At 32.7% G+C, this 15,041-nt stretch overlaps 1 protein-coding gene across 4 annotated transcripts in view; it reads left to right on the top strand.

Annotated features, from left to right (window-relative positions):
- Positions 1–15,041, top strand: part of LOC127724637 (uncharacterized) — a 640,225-nt gene that overhangs the window by 402,924 nt on the left and 222,260 nt on the right. For 3 of the 4 annotated variants that reach the window (XR_007992624.1, XM_052231644.1, XM_052231645.1), the window contains one exon: positions 12,452–12,593. The exons of the other annotated variant lie outside the window; for it this stretch is intronic. Coding sequence is in view for 2 of the 3 variants with exons in the window: in XM_052231644.1 (XP_052087604.1) it covers positions 12,452–12,593 (142 nt within the window). In the remaining variant the exon portion in view is untranslated. The remainder of the gene's footprint in view (positions 1–12,451; positions 12,594–15,041) is intronic. 4 annotated transcript variants of the gene reach the window in all.

The raw sequence follows: 15,041 nt of genomic DNA on the forward strand, positions 1-15,041 counted from the left end.
AATGAATTTTAAAGTTGGTCTCTTCATACTAGGTTGATTTGCTTACAATTACAGGATAAGCTATGTAAAAACTACATGTAGCCTTGGGGTAGGTTTCATTGCTATTATCTAAAGAAATTTGTAGGGCTTCTAGTCGAGAAAATGTAGATGCACTGTCGTCATCGGATTCATTTTAGTAGAATAATTTAAGTTTTTTCATAGTCATTTCAAGACGTGTCAACAACTTTTGTCTGCCAGGTGTACCTTTACTTTCATAACCAAGTTTTATTTAGGAACTGTGTTTGAGCGAGCCCCATCCAGAAAAAATGTTCGGAATATACAAAAATCCAGTTTATGCAAAGTTTTTCTGTCTAAAGCTTTGATCCGCTCAAGTTTTGTTGGCTCTTCAGAAGGCATCAAACAACTCGTCGTGTAATTCACATATTGATTTTTTCGATATCTGAAGTTTTCTACGATTATTTGTACAACTATTATCTGCACAAGAATTGCCTTCACCATTTTTAGCTCACCTGGCCCGAAGGGCCAAGTGAGCTTTTCTCATCACTTGTCGTCGTTGTCCATCTTCGTCGTCGTCTTCGTTAGCTTTTTACAAAAATCTTCTCCTCTGAAACCACTGGGCTAAATTTAACCAAACTTGGAGACAATCATCATTAGGGTATCAAGTTTAAAAAATGTGTCCTATGACCCCGCCAACCAACCAAGATGGCCGCCATGGCTAAAAATAGAACATAGGGGTAAAATGTAGATTTTGGCTTATATCTCTGAAACCAAAGCATTTAGAGTAAATCTGACAGAGGGTAAAACTGATTATCAGGTCTAGATCTATCTGCCCTGAAATTTTCAGACAAATCTGACAACCTGTTGTTGGGTTGCTGCCCCTGAATTGGTAATTTTAAGGAAATTTTGCAGTTTTTGGTTATCTTGAATATTATTATAGATATATAGAGATAAACTGTAAACAGCAATAATGTTCAGCAAAGTAAGATCTACAAATAAGTCGTCATGACCAAAATTGTCAGTCGACCCCTTTAGGAGTTATTGCCCTTTATAGTCAATTTTTTAACAATTTTTCGTAAATTTTTGTAATCTGTTACAAAAATCTTCTTCTCTGAAACTACTGAGACAAATTCAACCATACTAGGCCATAATCATTATTAGGGTATTTAGTTTAAAAAATTTGTCTGATGACCCCGACATCCAACCATCATGGACGACTTGGTTAAAAATAGAACATAGGGGTAAAATGCAGTTTTTAGCTCACCTGGCCCATAGGGCCAAGTGAGCTTTTCTCATCACAATTGCCTTCACCATTTTTAGCTCACCTGGCCTGAAGGGCCAAGTGAGCTTTTCTCATCACTTGTCGTCTGTCGTCCATCGTCGTCATCGTCTTCGTTAGCTTTTTACAAAAATCTTCTCCTCTGAAACCACTGGGCTAAATTTAACCAAACTTGGAGACAATCATCATTAGGGTATCAAGTTTAAAAAATGTGTCCTATGACCACGCCAACCAACCAAGATGGCGGCCATGGCTAAAAATAGAACATAGTGGTAAAATGTAAAAAGTGAGCTTTTCTCATCACTTGTCGTTTGTCGTCCGTCGTCCGTTAACTTTTACAAAAATCTTCTCCTCTGAAACTACTTGGCCAAATTTAACCAAACTTGGCCACAATCATCATTGGGGTATCTAGTTTAAAAAATGTGTCCCCTGACCCGGCCAACCAACCAAGATGGCCACCATGGCTAAAAATAGAACATAGGGGTAAAATGTAGATTTTGGCTTATATCTCTGAAATCAAAGCATTTAGAGCAAATCTGACATGGGGTAAAATTGTTTATCAGGTCAAGATCTATCTGCCCTGAAATTTTCAGATGAATCGGACAACCCATTGTTGGGTTGCTGCCCCTGAATTGGTAATTTTAAGGAAATTTTGCCGTTTTTATACGACCGCAAAAAATTTTTGCAGTCGTATATTGGTATGACGTTGGTGTCGTCGTCCGAAGACACATTGCTTTTCACACTAACTTTAGTTTAAGTGAATGGATCTCTTTGAAATTTTACCATAAGGTTAAATACCACAAAAGGAAGGTTTTGGGGGTTATGGTACTAACAGTTAAGGAATTAAGGGCCAAAAATAAGCATTTTCTAGTTTCCAGACAATAACTGTGGAATGGTGTATGGATCTCTCTGAAATTATACTACAAGTTTCCATACCACAAAGGGATGGTTAGGATTTGCTTTGGGGGGTTATGGCTCAAACTGTTTAGGAATTAGGGGCAAAAAAGGGGGAAAAACAAGGTTGTCCTGGTTAATGGACAAATACTTTAGTACAAAATATAATTTAAAGCAGTGTAAGGGAGATAAATCAAATACATCATTGAAATTACCTCCCTTACACTGTTTTTAAATTATGTATAAAGTAATGGTTTATGAACAATTAAGATAATTTAAAACAGTGTAAGGGAGGTAATCCAAATACAACGTTTTGGTTACTTCCCTTACACTGTTTTTAAATTATGTTTAAAGAAATGCATATTTATAAAGGAAGACCAGTAAAAATATCTGCAAATGTTGCATCTTTTTTTTTTTACAAAAAAATCCATATGAAAGATTTGACACTATATTTTAAATTCTATTATAAAATAGATTAAGTTAGCACTATGGTAAATTTAAATGGGTAATTATGGTTGCAAACTCCATTGGAAATTTGAATTGAGATTATGACCTTGAGGGAAAGAATTTGTTAGGAGAAAAAAAGGGGGGGGGTAAAAAGAAATTGTGGGGGGTCAATTTTTTCTCATTTCAGATTTCAGAAATTAAAAAGAATTATTCTTCAAATATTTTTTTTTTTTCAAATTTCAAATATTGAAAAATTTCAAGAAGTAATCTTTAATTGCACAGTATGGCGCATTAGATTTGTAAAATCTTTGACCACATTTATTTATTTGTTATGCCGAATCTAATTGTGTATTTAGATTTTTAATTTTGGGTCCAGTTTTCAAATTGGTCTACATTAAGGTCCAAAGGGTCCAAAATTAAACTTTGTTTGATTTTAACAAAAATTGAATATATGGGGTTCTTTGATATGCTGAATCTAAACATGTATTTAGATTTTTGATTTTTGGCCCAGTTTTCAAGTTGGTCCAAATTGGGGTCCAAAATTAAACTGTGTTTGATTTCAACAAAAATTGAATATATGGGGTTCTTTGATATGCTGAATCTAACCATGTATTTAGATTTTTTATTTGTGGACACCGCTATCAAATTGGTTCATATTGAGGTCAAAAGGGTCCAAAATTAAACTTCGTTTGATTTCATCAAAAATTGAATTATTGGGGTTCTTTGATATGCCAAATCTAACCATGTATTTAGATTTTTAATTTTGGGTCCTGTTTTTAAATTGGTCTACATTAAGGTCCAAAGGGTCCAAAATTAAACTTAGTTTCATTTTAACAAAAATTGAATTCTTGGGGTTCTTTGATATGCTGAACCTCAAGATGTGTTTAGATTTTTGATTATGGGCCCAGTTTTCAAGTTGGTCCAAGTTGGGGTCCAAATTTAAACTTTGTTTGATTTCAACAAAAATTGAATATATGGGGTTCTTTGATATACTGAATCTAACCATGTATTTAGATTTTTTATTTGTGGGCACGCTATCAAATTGGTTCATATTGAGGTCAAAAGGGTCCAAAATTAAAGTTTGTTTGATTTCATCAAAAATTGAATTATTGGGGTTCTTTGATATGCCAAATCTAACCGTGTTTTTAGATTTTTAATTGTGGGTCCTGTTTTTTAAATTGGTCTACATTAAAGTCCAAAGGGTCCAAAATTAAACTTAGTTTGATTTTAACAAAAATTGAATTCTTGGGGTTTTTTGATATGCTGAATCTAACCATGTATTTTGATTTTGGACATTGGACCATAATAGGTAAATTAAAAATATTCAAGTTCTTAGACCACATTCTTTCTGTGTCAGAAACCTATGCTGTGTAAAATATTTAATCACAATCCAAATTCAGAGCTGTATCAAGCTTGAATGTTGTGTCCATACTTGCCCCAACTGTTCAGGGTTCGACCTCTGCGGTCGTATCAAGCTGCGCCCAGCAAAGCATTTTATTGGTTATTATCTTGAATATTATTATAGATAGAGATAAACTGTAAACAGCAATAATGTTCAGCAAAGTAAGATCTACAAATAAGTCGACTTGACCAAAATAGTCAGTTGACCCCTTAAGGAGTTATTGCCCTTTATAGTCAATTTTTAACCATTTTTCGTAAATTTTTGTAATCTTTTACAAAAATCTTCTCCTCTGAAACTACTAAAACAAATTTAACTAAACTTGTCCACAATCATCGTTAGGGTATCTAGTTTAAAAAATGTGTCCGATGACTCCGCCTGCGAACCAAGATGGCTGATATGGCTAAAAAATAGTACATAGGGTAAAATGCAGTTTTTTGCTCATATCTCTGAAACCAAAGAAAGCATTTAGAGCAAATCTGACAGGATAAAATTGTTCATAAGGTCAAGATCTATCTGCCCTGAAATTTTTGAACCAATCAGGCAACACGTTGTTGGGTTGCTGCCCCTGAATTGGTAATTTTAAGAAAATTTTGCAGCTTTTGGTTATTATCTTGAATATTATTATAGATAGAGATAAACTGTAAACAGCAATAATGTACAGCAAAGTAAGATCTACAAATAAGTCAACAGGACCAAAATTGTCAATTGACCCTTTAAGGAGTTATTGCCCTTTATAGTCAATTTTTTACAATTTTCATAAATTTTGTAAATTTTTGTAAATTTTTACAAAATATTTTCCACTGTAACTACTGGGCCAAGTTCATTATAGATAGAGATAATAGTTAGGAGCAAGAATGTTCAGTAAAGTAAGATCTACAAACACATCACCATCACCAAAACACAATTTTGTCATGAATCCATCTGTGTCCTTTGTTTAATATGCACATATACCAAGGTGAGCGACACAGGCTCTTTAGAGCCTCTAGTTGGCTTATATCTCTGAAACTAAAGCATTTAGAGCAAATCTGACAGGTGGCAAAAATGTTCATCAGATTTAGATTTATCTGCCCTGAAATTTTCAGACGAACCCGACAACCCGTTGTTGGGTTGCTGCCCCCTAGTTAGAAATTTTACAGTTTTTAGCTCACCTGGCCCAAAGGGCCAAGTGAGCTTTTCTCATCACTTGGCGTCCGTCGTCGGTCGTCGTCCGTCGTCGTTAACTTTTACAAAAATCTTCTCCTCTGAAACTACTTGGCCAAATTAAACTAAACTTGGCCACAATCATCATTGGGGTATCTAGTTTAAAAAACTTGTCCGGTAACCCGGCCAACCAACCAAGATGGCCGCCATGGCTAAAAATAGAACATAGGGGTAAAATGTAGATTTTGGCTTATATCTCTGAAACCAAAGCATTTAGAGCAAATCTGACATGGGGTAAAATTGTTTATCAGGTCAAGATCTATCTGCCCTGAAATTTTCAGATGAATCGGACAACCCGTTGTTGGGTTGCTGCCCCTGAATTGGTAATTTTAAGGAAATTTTGCCGTTTTTTGTTATCTTGAATATGATAATAAATAGAGATAAACTGTAATAATGTTCAGCAGAGTAAGATTTACAAATAAGTCAACTTGACCAAAATGGTCAGTTGACCCCTTAAGGAGTTATTGCCTTTAATAGTCAATTTTTAACCATTTTTCGTAAATTTTTGCAATCTTTTATAAAAATCGTCTCCTCTGAAACTACTAGGACAAATTTAACCAAACTTGTCCACAATCATAATTAGGGTATCTAGTTTAAAAAATGTGTCCGATGACCCCGCCTGCGAACCAAGATGGCCGACATGGCTAAAAAATAGTACAATGGGTAAAATGCAGTGTTTGGCTCATATCTCTGAAACCAAACCATTTAGAGCAAATCTGACGAGGATAAAATTGTTTATTATGCGCGCGCTACAAACCAGTAAAAGTCTGAAATGGCCTATATCTGTACTCGACTGTACTGATTTTTACTCGACCAGTCTGAATTGGTCTGAATTTTACTTAATATTACTCGACCCAGTCTTAACCATACTGGACTGTACTGATTTGTACTTGACCCTTATCTTTGCTATTGAAAATAGTCTAAACTATTACTCGACCAGTCTGAAACAGTCTTAACCCAGTCTGGACCAGTACTCGACCAGCTCTCGACCTATTTTTTCAGTCTGAACCATACTCGACCAAAGGTCTGAACAATACTCGACCAGTCTGAACCATACTTGACCAAATAACCTCTTCTTTATAATTTTGATTGTTTAAATAACTTTCTCTTTTAACTTACATGACAACAGCCACAATTAAATAAAGATATATATAAAAACATTTTTTTTACATTCTTTAATAATACATGATTCTCTTAGATTTGGCAAATCGAGATAGTTAAATTATCTAATTTTAAAGTCTGAGTCTTGTTAAATAAAAGACTTTTTTTTACCTGAAAACCACACCTATACTGAGGGTAATAAAACCTTATTAAAAATAAGGTGCTTTTTGTTTGGCATGTGTTTTTTTTTTAAACAAAACTTGATTTTCCTAAATTCCTAAATAAAAACGAATGTAGGACAGAAAGTCACAGGACAAAAAGTCACAATTCAGTTTTGAGGTTATTTTTCTTTGAACAATAGAACACTTATTTTAAAAAAAAACATTTTTGTATTTTTCTTGAAACAATATCAATAATGATCAAATAATTGTTAAGAAAACAAAATGTTACAATGTCTTGGTACTTAAATGGCTTCATGGTGCCAAGAAATATATCCTTTGCATGATTAAAATTTTATAAATCTTTATTTATCAAATTAAGTCTTATGAACAATTTCCTAAACTGTAAAATGAATATGTGTCATAAAAAGTAAACATTTCAAGATCTTTCTCATAAATATTCAATCAATTGTATACAAATTATTTGTGACTTTTTGTCCTTTCAAATTTGTGACTTTCTGTCCTGTGACTTTTTGTCCTGTGACTTTCTGTACTTAGGTTTCATGGTTATATACAATAGTTATATAACTATCTTTTTAATGAGGTAACAACAGCCAACAAAATCACTGACATTGTTTAACCTTATATCAGAAATATATCTATGCCTATTTATAATTTGGGATATATATATATTTTAAAAGGGATAAAAAATTCAAGAAATGAATAAAATTTTTCTTCTGATTAGGGTAAACTATAAAGTTATACATCCTGCTTGACGCACACTGATTAAAAAGATCACACCTGGTCAGAGAGTAATAAATTTTAAATAACATCCATTGAAAATTACAACATCCTGTAAAACTTAAATAACAAGGCCTTTGAATTCACTAGATAAGTAATACATGGTTTTCTTTTTACCTGTAAAACACCTGTACTGAGGTAATTAAACCATTAAACCTTATTAAACTGCTTCTTGTATGCCATGTCTTTAATTTTGACAAAACTTATTTAAATTTAATTAAAATAAATTTCTACTGCAACTTTGGAATACATTTCCTTTTTTAAAAGGTTATCAAGGATAAAAAGATGAAAGTTTTATTATTATTATTATATTAAATTTTTGATTTTTACAAAACAAAGGTGTCAATTCTAACATTTATTAAGTTGCTTTATATACTATTTTATATATATTTTGATAAAAAAAAAATGAATAACATTTAAGATATTTGAATAAAGGTTGAAAGTTATAGTATTTTTGATGCATAAATCAATGTGAACATGATATCATGTATATGAAAATTCATTTAACGAACTTAATTTATTACATGATATTTTTTTAATCCAACCAGAAATTTGATCACCTTGTTTTATTTTAATTTTAAATGTGATATACATTTTATATATATATATATATATATATATATGAATAACAGTTCCTAAATAATGAAAAAATAATATAGATAGATACAAAAAATAGGTCTAGGTTGGTTAAGACTTGGTGGAGTATGGTTCAGACTAGGTCGAGTATGATTCAGACTAGGTCGAGCATGGTTCAGACTTGGTCGAGAATGGTTAAGACTATGTCGAGTATGGTTCAGACTCGTATAAAATGGTTAAGTACTGGTCGAGTAAAGGTCGAGTACAAGTTCAGACTTTTTAGTATGGTTCAGACTAGTCGAGTAATATCAAGTAAATTTCAGACCAATTCAGACTGGTCGAGTAAAAATCAGTTCAGTCGAGTACAAATATAGGCCATTTCAGACTTTTACTGGTTTGTAGAATCTTCTCCTCTGAAACTACTAGGACAAATTTAACCAAACTTTTACACAATCATCATTAGGGTATATAGTTTTAAAAATGTGTCCGATGACCCCGCCCGCGAACCAAGATGGCCGACATGGCTAAAAATAGAACATAGGGGTAAAATGTAGATTTTGGCTTATATCTCTGAAACCAAAGCATTTAGAGTAAATCTGACATAGGGTAAAACTGATTATCAGGTCAAGATCTATCTGCCCTGAAATTTTCAGACCAATGAGGCAACACATTGTTGGGTTGCTGCCCCTGAATTGGTAATTTTAAGAAAATTTTGAAGCTTTTGGTTATTATCTTGAATATTATTATAGATAGAGATAAACTGTAAACTGCAATAATGTACAGCAAAGTAAGGCCTACAAATAAGTCAACATGACCAAAATGGTCAATTGACCCCTTAAGGAGTTATTGCCCTTTATAATCAATTTTTAACAATTTTCATAAATTTTGTAAATTTTTACAAAATAATTTCAACTGAAACTACTGGGCCAAGTTCATTATAGATAGAGATAATTGTAAGCATCAAGAATGTTCAGTAAAGTAAGATCTACAAACACATCACCATCACCAAAACACAATTCTGTCATGAATCCATCTCAGACATGTGACAGAGTTGTCAAGCCACAACTGGAGATTTGGAAATTTTCAGCTGGAGTTTGGGCTTCATAACTGGAGATTTTTTATCGACCTATTTATCGACGTACGCAATGGTTTTTTAGTGTGTTTAAACTGCATATCTTCTTTTTTTGTTTGTTAAAAGAACAATAATTCCATACCTTTCAACAACTCCATATCCATTTTTACTTGATAAAAATAGATGATAAGGGGTTTTCAAATATTTATTCATTATATATAATTTAAGATAAAGCGATCAGCCATCATACAGAGTTGGCAAAAGTACCCCTGATTTAGCTACATTGTCAACTTTGGTACCACTACTGATCATGCTTGTAACAGAAGGTGTTAAATTGATAGAGTTGTAGGCTTGCTGGTGGGTAGCTGTCCCCATAAGTTTGGTCAAATCATTAGGGCCACCACAGTCAGCTTTGCATGAAGTGTAGTAAGCATGGTCTTGACCCTTGGTACTGGATTTGCATCATTTGAAATCAGATCTCCAGGCAGAGTTGAATTTGGCTAGATACTTGATCTTCTTTTATTTGCTGCTGGGGTATTTGGTGATAAAAAAATACAGTTTGCATTTTGTCAAATTCTAAAATTTTAGAATAGTCCAAGACAACTGTACTTATATAGGTATTCCATTGGCTTGGATAGAAAACAAGCCATAAATATCATATTTGAGTTGATTTCATTTGTCTTTGAGGTTCAGTAAATGTTCCATGTTTTCAACAGCATCAAATTAAATCGTTGTTTATACAACTTGTACAATTTAATCCTTTGTCAGTATTTTACTTTTAATCAACCTAGCTTGTGTCTTAAACTAGCTAGTTGATCGGTTTACTCCTGGTTTGCCCACTTTTAATTATACCAATTATCTATTAGTAAAGAAAACAAAAAAGACAAAAGGTTTAATGAACATACAATTGTATAGTCTGTTCCAACTTAGGAATATAGTTTATTAGTGTTTTCTATATATTCAGGTATTTTTTATTTTGTACTTCCATTTTCATCCGTATAGAAAAATAACAATTAAATTAAACATTTTTTTCTCAATAATTTAATATCAATTCAATGGATTCATTTAACTTACATGTACAACTATTGACAAAACAATGACATTCAGTAATAAAAGTGTCTTAATAATTCATTAGTTTCTGAATGATTTTCATGATATAAATACACCAATATATATAATATATATGAATCAAGTTTATAAATGCATTGCATATTAAGGTAATAATAAAGCACATGTCAAAATAAGTAGTATGGGGCACTATATGTATAATGTTTGGAAATACAATATTTTATATATATGTATCAAAAGTCACAAAACATTAAATTTACAAAGTCACAAATTACAATATTTCACTAAGTTGTTCAGTTTAAATTGAGAAGGTGGGATGTTGCGTCAGAGTAGTTGATGAGTCCTTGTTGGTATCTGTCTTTCAGTAGTTGGAGTCTATCACTCTGTATCTTCGTCTTTTTGGTGGGCGGGCTCCTCCTGCTGCATACTGGATAATATTACATTCTGTTAGTGCATGGGTCTTCTTCAAAACCTCAATGATCTCATAGATGTAAGGGTGGGCATGTTGGAGTCTCTTCTTGATTTTGTTGTGCCATCCGTCCAGGTGATGCGTGGTCCTTCTGTGTAGTAGTAGTTCCATAGAAAGTGGTATTCTTCAACCCAGAACTCTTGTCACGTAATCAGTAAATGATGTTGTTACGGGTATGTTGTCAGCTTCACCTATGTATTCTAAAGTTGTTAGCCAAACATCCTCAACTAGGTGGGGTGGAAATTATAAGAGTTAATACTGTTCAAATGGTGTCATATACAAAGCTTGGCTACTGATCAGTTGCATTTTATATTCTATTTGTTAGAATTGATAGGATATTTTTTATATTAAATTTCAGAACAGTGTATTTATCAAAATTTAAAAAAAGAATAAGTTGAATAAATAAAAAGAAATTCAAATGACATTTATTCTAATCTTTTCTTAGTTTCATTATTTTACTTTAAAAAAATTTCAGAATGTACCAATAATTAAAACTATTTGTTGACAAATGCTAAAATTTAATTCACATTTTTGTACACATTTTTAGAATTTGTTTTGTTGTCAAATTCAATATATTTTCCTGCTAAAAATTATATCAAATATAAAATATTTTTGCACATTTTCCTTGCTTTAATAGCAGAATATATTATCTTTCATAAAATTTTACAGGTAAAATAAAAGGCAAAAAATATAACTATAATTCAGAAATAAACTATAATTGTTAAAACAACAATCCCCCCTATGTTTACATATGCATGTAATTAAAAGTGGGCAAACCAGGATGACACCAGTTGATCACTAGGTAATTGCCTATTATCTTTTATTTATTGTTGTATATACAGTTTAATCCTAAACACCTCAGGCTAATTTTACCTATTTTAACTTTTGACACAAAATTACAGGAAACTTCCATTTTTCTCGGACTTTTCCCATATCGATTTCGAGTTTCTCGGACTTTTTCTCTGTCCGTATCGATTTTGTAAACAAAAATGTCTAATGAAAATTTTACGAGGTTGACATTTTCAAAAAGCGGAAGATTTCAAATTTTAACGGGAGGGACGGAAGAGGGTCTGAAAAGCGGGAGATTTTGACTCCCGCCGGAAGAATCACATGTATGCCATCTGTGTCCTTTGTTTAATATGCACATAGACCAAGGTGAGCGACACAGGCTCTTTAGAGCCTCTAGTTTGTTATTATCTTAGATATCATTATAATATCTAATATCTAATACTATTAATTATGATTTTAACCTTATTTTACATGATTTCCAAAGCATCAGTAAATATAGGTGAGCGACACAGGCTCTTGAGAGCCTCTAGTTTATAATTACCGACACTATCCATAATAAAATAAATCAGAAAATGAAAGAAATGCAAATGTAAACAAAAAATTGATAATGTTTTGATTATGCACGTCCTTTATTTTTCACAATCGTAATGGCCGATCGGTCACATGAGAGGTTAATGGATGCGCCCATGTTTTTTATGCTAGTTATAGATAAACCCGTTTATAAGGTTTTATAATCTGAGCTTTTGTCCATATATGTATTGATCCATGGCAGAGGTAAAAAATAAGTTTTCTTTGTGAGATTATCTTTTCAGTTATTATCAAAATAAGGAGATGTGGTATGTTTTCCAATAAGACAAGTATCCACCAAAGTTCAAATGATCTTATTAATTATTTAATTTTTTATGATCCTATTAATTATTCAATTGTATTAATATGTAAATGCCAAATTGTGTACATTATTTAACTTGAATTTAATTAATAAATTTTGTTTACACTAACGTTCAAATGAAGTGGATGTAAGCAATTATAGGCAACCATATGGCCTTCAACAATGAGCAAAATCCATACTATATATAGTTGGCTATAAAAGGACCTGACAAGATTGTTAGTAATAACTGAACAGTAAATAACAATGTAATTGACAAATGTGTCTTGGTTCTGAATGACCTGTTTAATTGGTAAGCACATATATTATTAGATGGAGAGTGATGAATTATTTTATCACCAGAGTAAGAGCTAACTTACAGATAATGGAACAGATTGATCTTGTTGGTCGTACTAGTGAATTTGCCAGAGTATTTGGAATAGAGTTTTATCATGTTCTTTCCAGAGGATCACAGGTAGGTTGGAGATGCATTTCATTTGTTACAAACATTATGAAGTTTAAAGTTTTAGCTCCGGCCAGGTGAGCTATTGCCATTACTTTGCGTACGTCGTTGTCGTACACTTTTTCTAAGAAATTCACCTCTGAAACTAATGAACCAATTTCAACCAAACTTTGGTTGAACGATCCTTATGGTATCTATTGTGAAGTTTATATTTTTTATTCCGGTCATTCAACAAACATGACCACCATGGCTAAAAATAGAAAAATTATCAGCAGGTCAAGATCTATAAGTGAGGAAATTTTCAGAAGAATTGCCCTTGGAAGATGATTTTTACCATTTGTTTAGTTGTTTGCAGAAACTATGAAAGATAAAGAGAATGTTTTAAAGGCAAATATAAGCATTTTTGTAACTTCCAGACATAACTTGTGTGTTAGTGTATGGATCTCTCTGACATTGTACCACAAGGTTTCATATCACAAAGGGAATGCTGGGATTGATTTAGGGGGTAATTGCCTCCAAATTTTAGGAATTAGGGGCAAAAAAGGGGCAAAAAACAAGCATTTTTCTAGTATCATGACAATAACTTGTGTGTAAGTGTATGGATCTCTCTGACATTGTATCACAAGGTTCCATATCACAAAGGGAATGCTGGGATTGATTTTGGGGGTAATTGCCTCCAAATTTTAGGAATTAGGGGCCAAAAAGGGGCAAAAAACTAGCATTTTTCTAGTTTCATGACAATAACTTGTGTGTAAGTGTATGGATCTTTATGAAATTGTACTACAAGGTTCCATATCACAAAGGGAAAGCTGGAATTGAGTTTGGGGGTAATTGCCCAAAAAGTTTAGGAATAAGGGGCCAAAAATAAGCATTTTTCTAGTTTCCAGACAATAACTTGTGTTCATATGTATGGATCTCTCTGAAATTGTACTGCAAGGTACCATATCACAAAGGGAAGGCTGAGATTGATTTTGGGGGTAATTCCCTCAAAATTTTAGTAATTAGGGGCCATAAAAGGGCAAAAAAAACAAGTATTTTTCTAGTTTCAGGACAATAACTTGTGTGTAAGTGTATGGATCTTTATGAAATTGTACTGCAAAGTTCCATATCACAAAGGGAAAGCTGGGTTTGAGTTTGGGGGTAATTGCCCTAAACGTTTAGGAATTTGGGGCCAAAAAACAAGCATTTTTCTAGTTTCCAGACAATAACTTGTGTTCAAGTGTATGGATCTCTCTGAAATTGTACTGCAAGGTACCATACCACAAAGGGAAAGCTGGGATTGAGTTTGGGGATGATGAATCATAAGGGGGTTCAAAAAATTGGGGGGGGATTTTTTTTTCCTTTTTTTTCTTTAAAATTTTCCATTTTAAATTGGTTATTTCTGATTTATATATAAAAGCAAATAATAATGATATGGTTTGAATAGGTAAATTAAAAAAATTTAAGTTCTTAGACCACTTTCATTCTGTGTGAGAAACCTATGCTGTGTCAAATATTTAATTACAATCCAAATTCAGTGCTGTATCAAGCTTGAATGTTGTGTCCATACTTGCCCCAACTGTTCAGGGTTCGATCTCTGCGGTCGTATCAAGCTGCGCCCCAGCTGAACATTTTATTTAACATCTAAAGGCATGGTAAGTACATATGTGTATATGAATTAAATATTTCTTCATAATTATTGTTCAATTTCAACCAAAATATACCCTGAATAAGAACATTCAACTTGTACTTTGTTTGGCCTTTTTAACGTTGATTCGAGCTTCACTGATGAGTCTTTTGTAGATAAAATGTGTGTCTGGCTTACAAAATTTTAATCCTGTATCTATGATGAGTTTATATACATTCCTTGATTTGTAACCACACTATTATATATACTAAGACTACAGTGCTCACTCGTAAAACTGCAACTGTTTGAACCAGGCAATTTTTTATGACCCGCCGTAGCAGTGGGGGCATTAAGTTTTACCCTTGTCTGTCTGTACGTCCCATAATTGGTTTCCGTTCTCTAACTTGAATTTGCCTCAACCAATTGTTATGAAATTATACACAATGCTTATTACCACAAAACACAGATCAAGTTTGAATTTTGGTGGCGTCACTTTAACCATTCTAGAGTTATGCTCCTTTATAAATGGAAAAAATGAAAAACAATTTAGTTTCCGTTCTCTAACTTACGTTTGCCTCAACCAAATGTTATGAAACTTATACACAATGCTTATTACCAGAAAACACAGATCAAGTTTGAATTTTGGTAGCGTCACTTTAACCATTCTAGAGAAATGTCCCTTTATAAATGGAAAAATTGCAAAATTTTTAGTTTCCGTTCTCTAGCTTAAGTTTGCCTCAATCAAATGTTACGAAACTTATACACAATGCTTATTACCACAAAACACAGATCAAGTTCGAATTTTGGTGGCATCACTTTAAACGTTCTAGAGTTATGCCCCTTTATAAATGGAA

This window comes from Mytilus californianus, unplaced genomic scaffold, assembly GCF_021869535.1.
Source record: "Mytilus californianus isolate M0D057914Y unplaced genomic scaffold, xbMytCali1.0.p SCAF_14, whole genome shotgun sequence".
NCBI classification, from domain to species: Eukaryota; Metazoa; Mollusca; class Bivalvia; order Mytilida; family Mytilidae; genus Mytilus; species Mytilus californianus.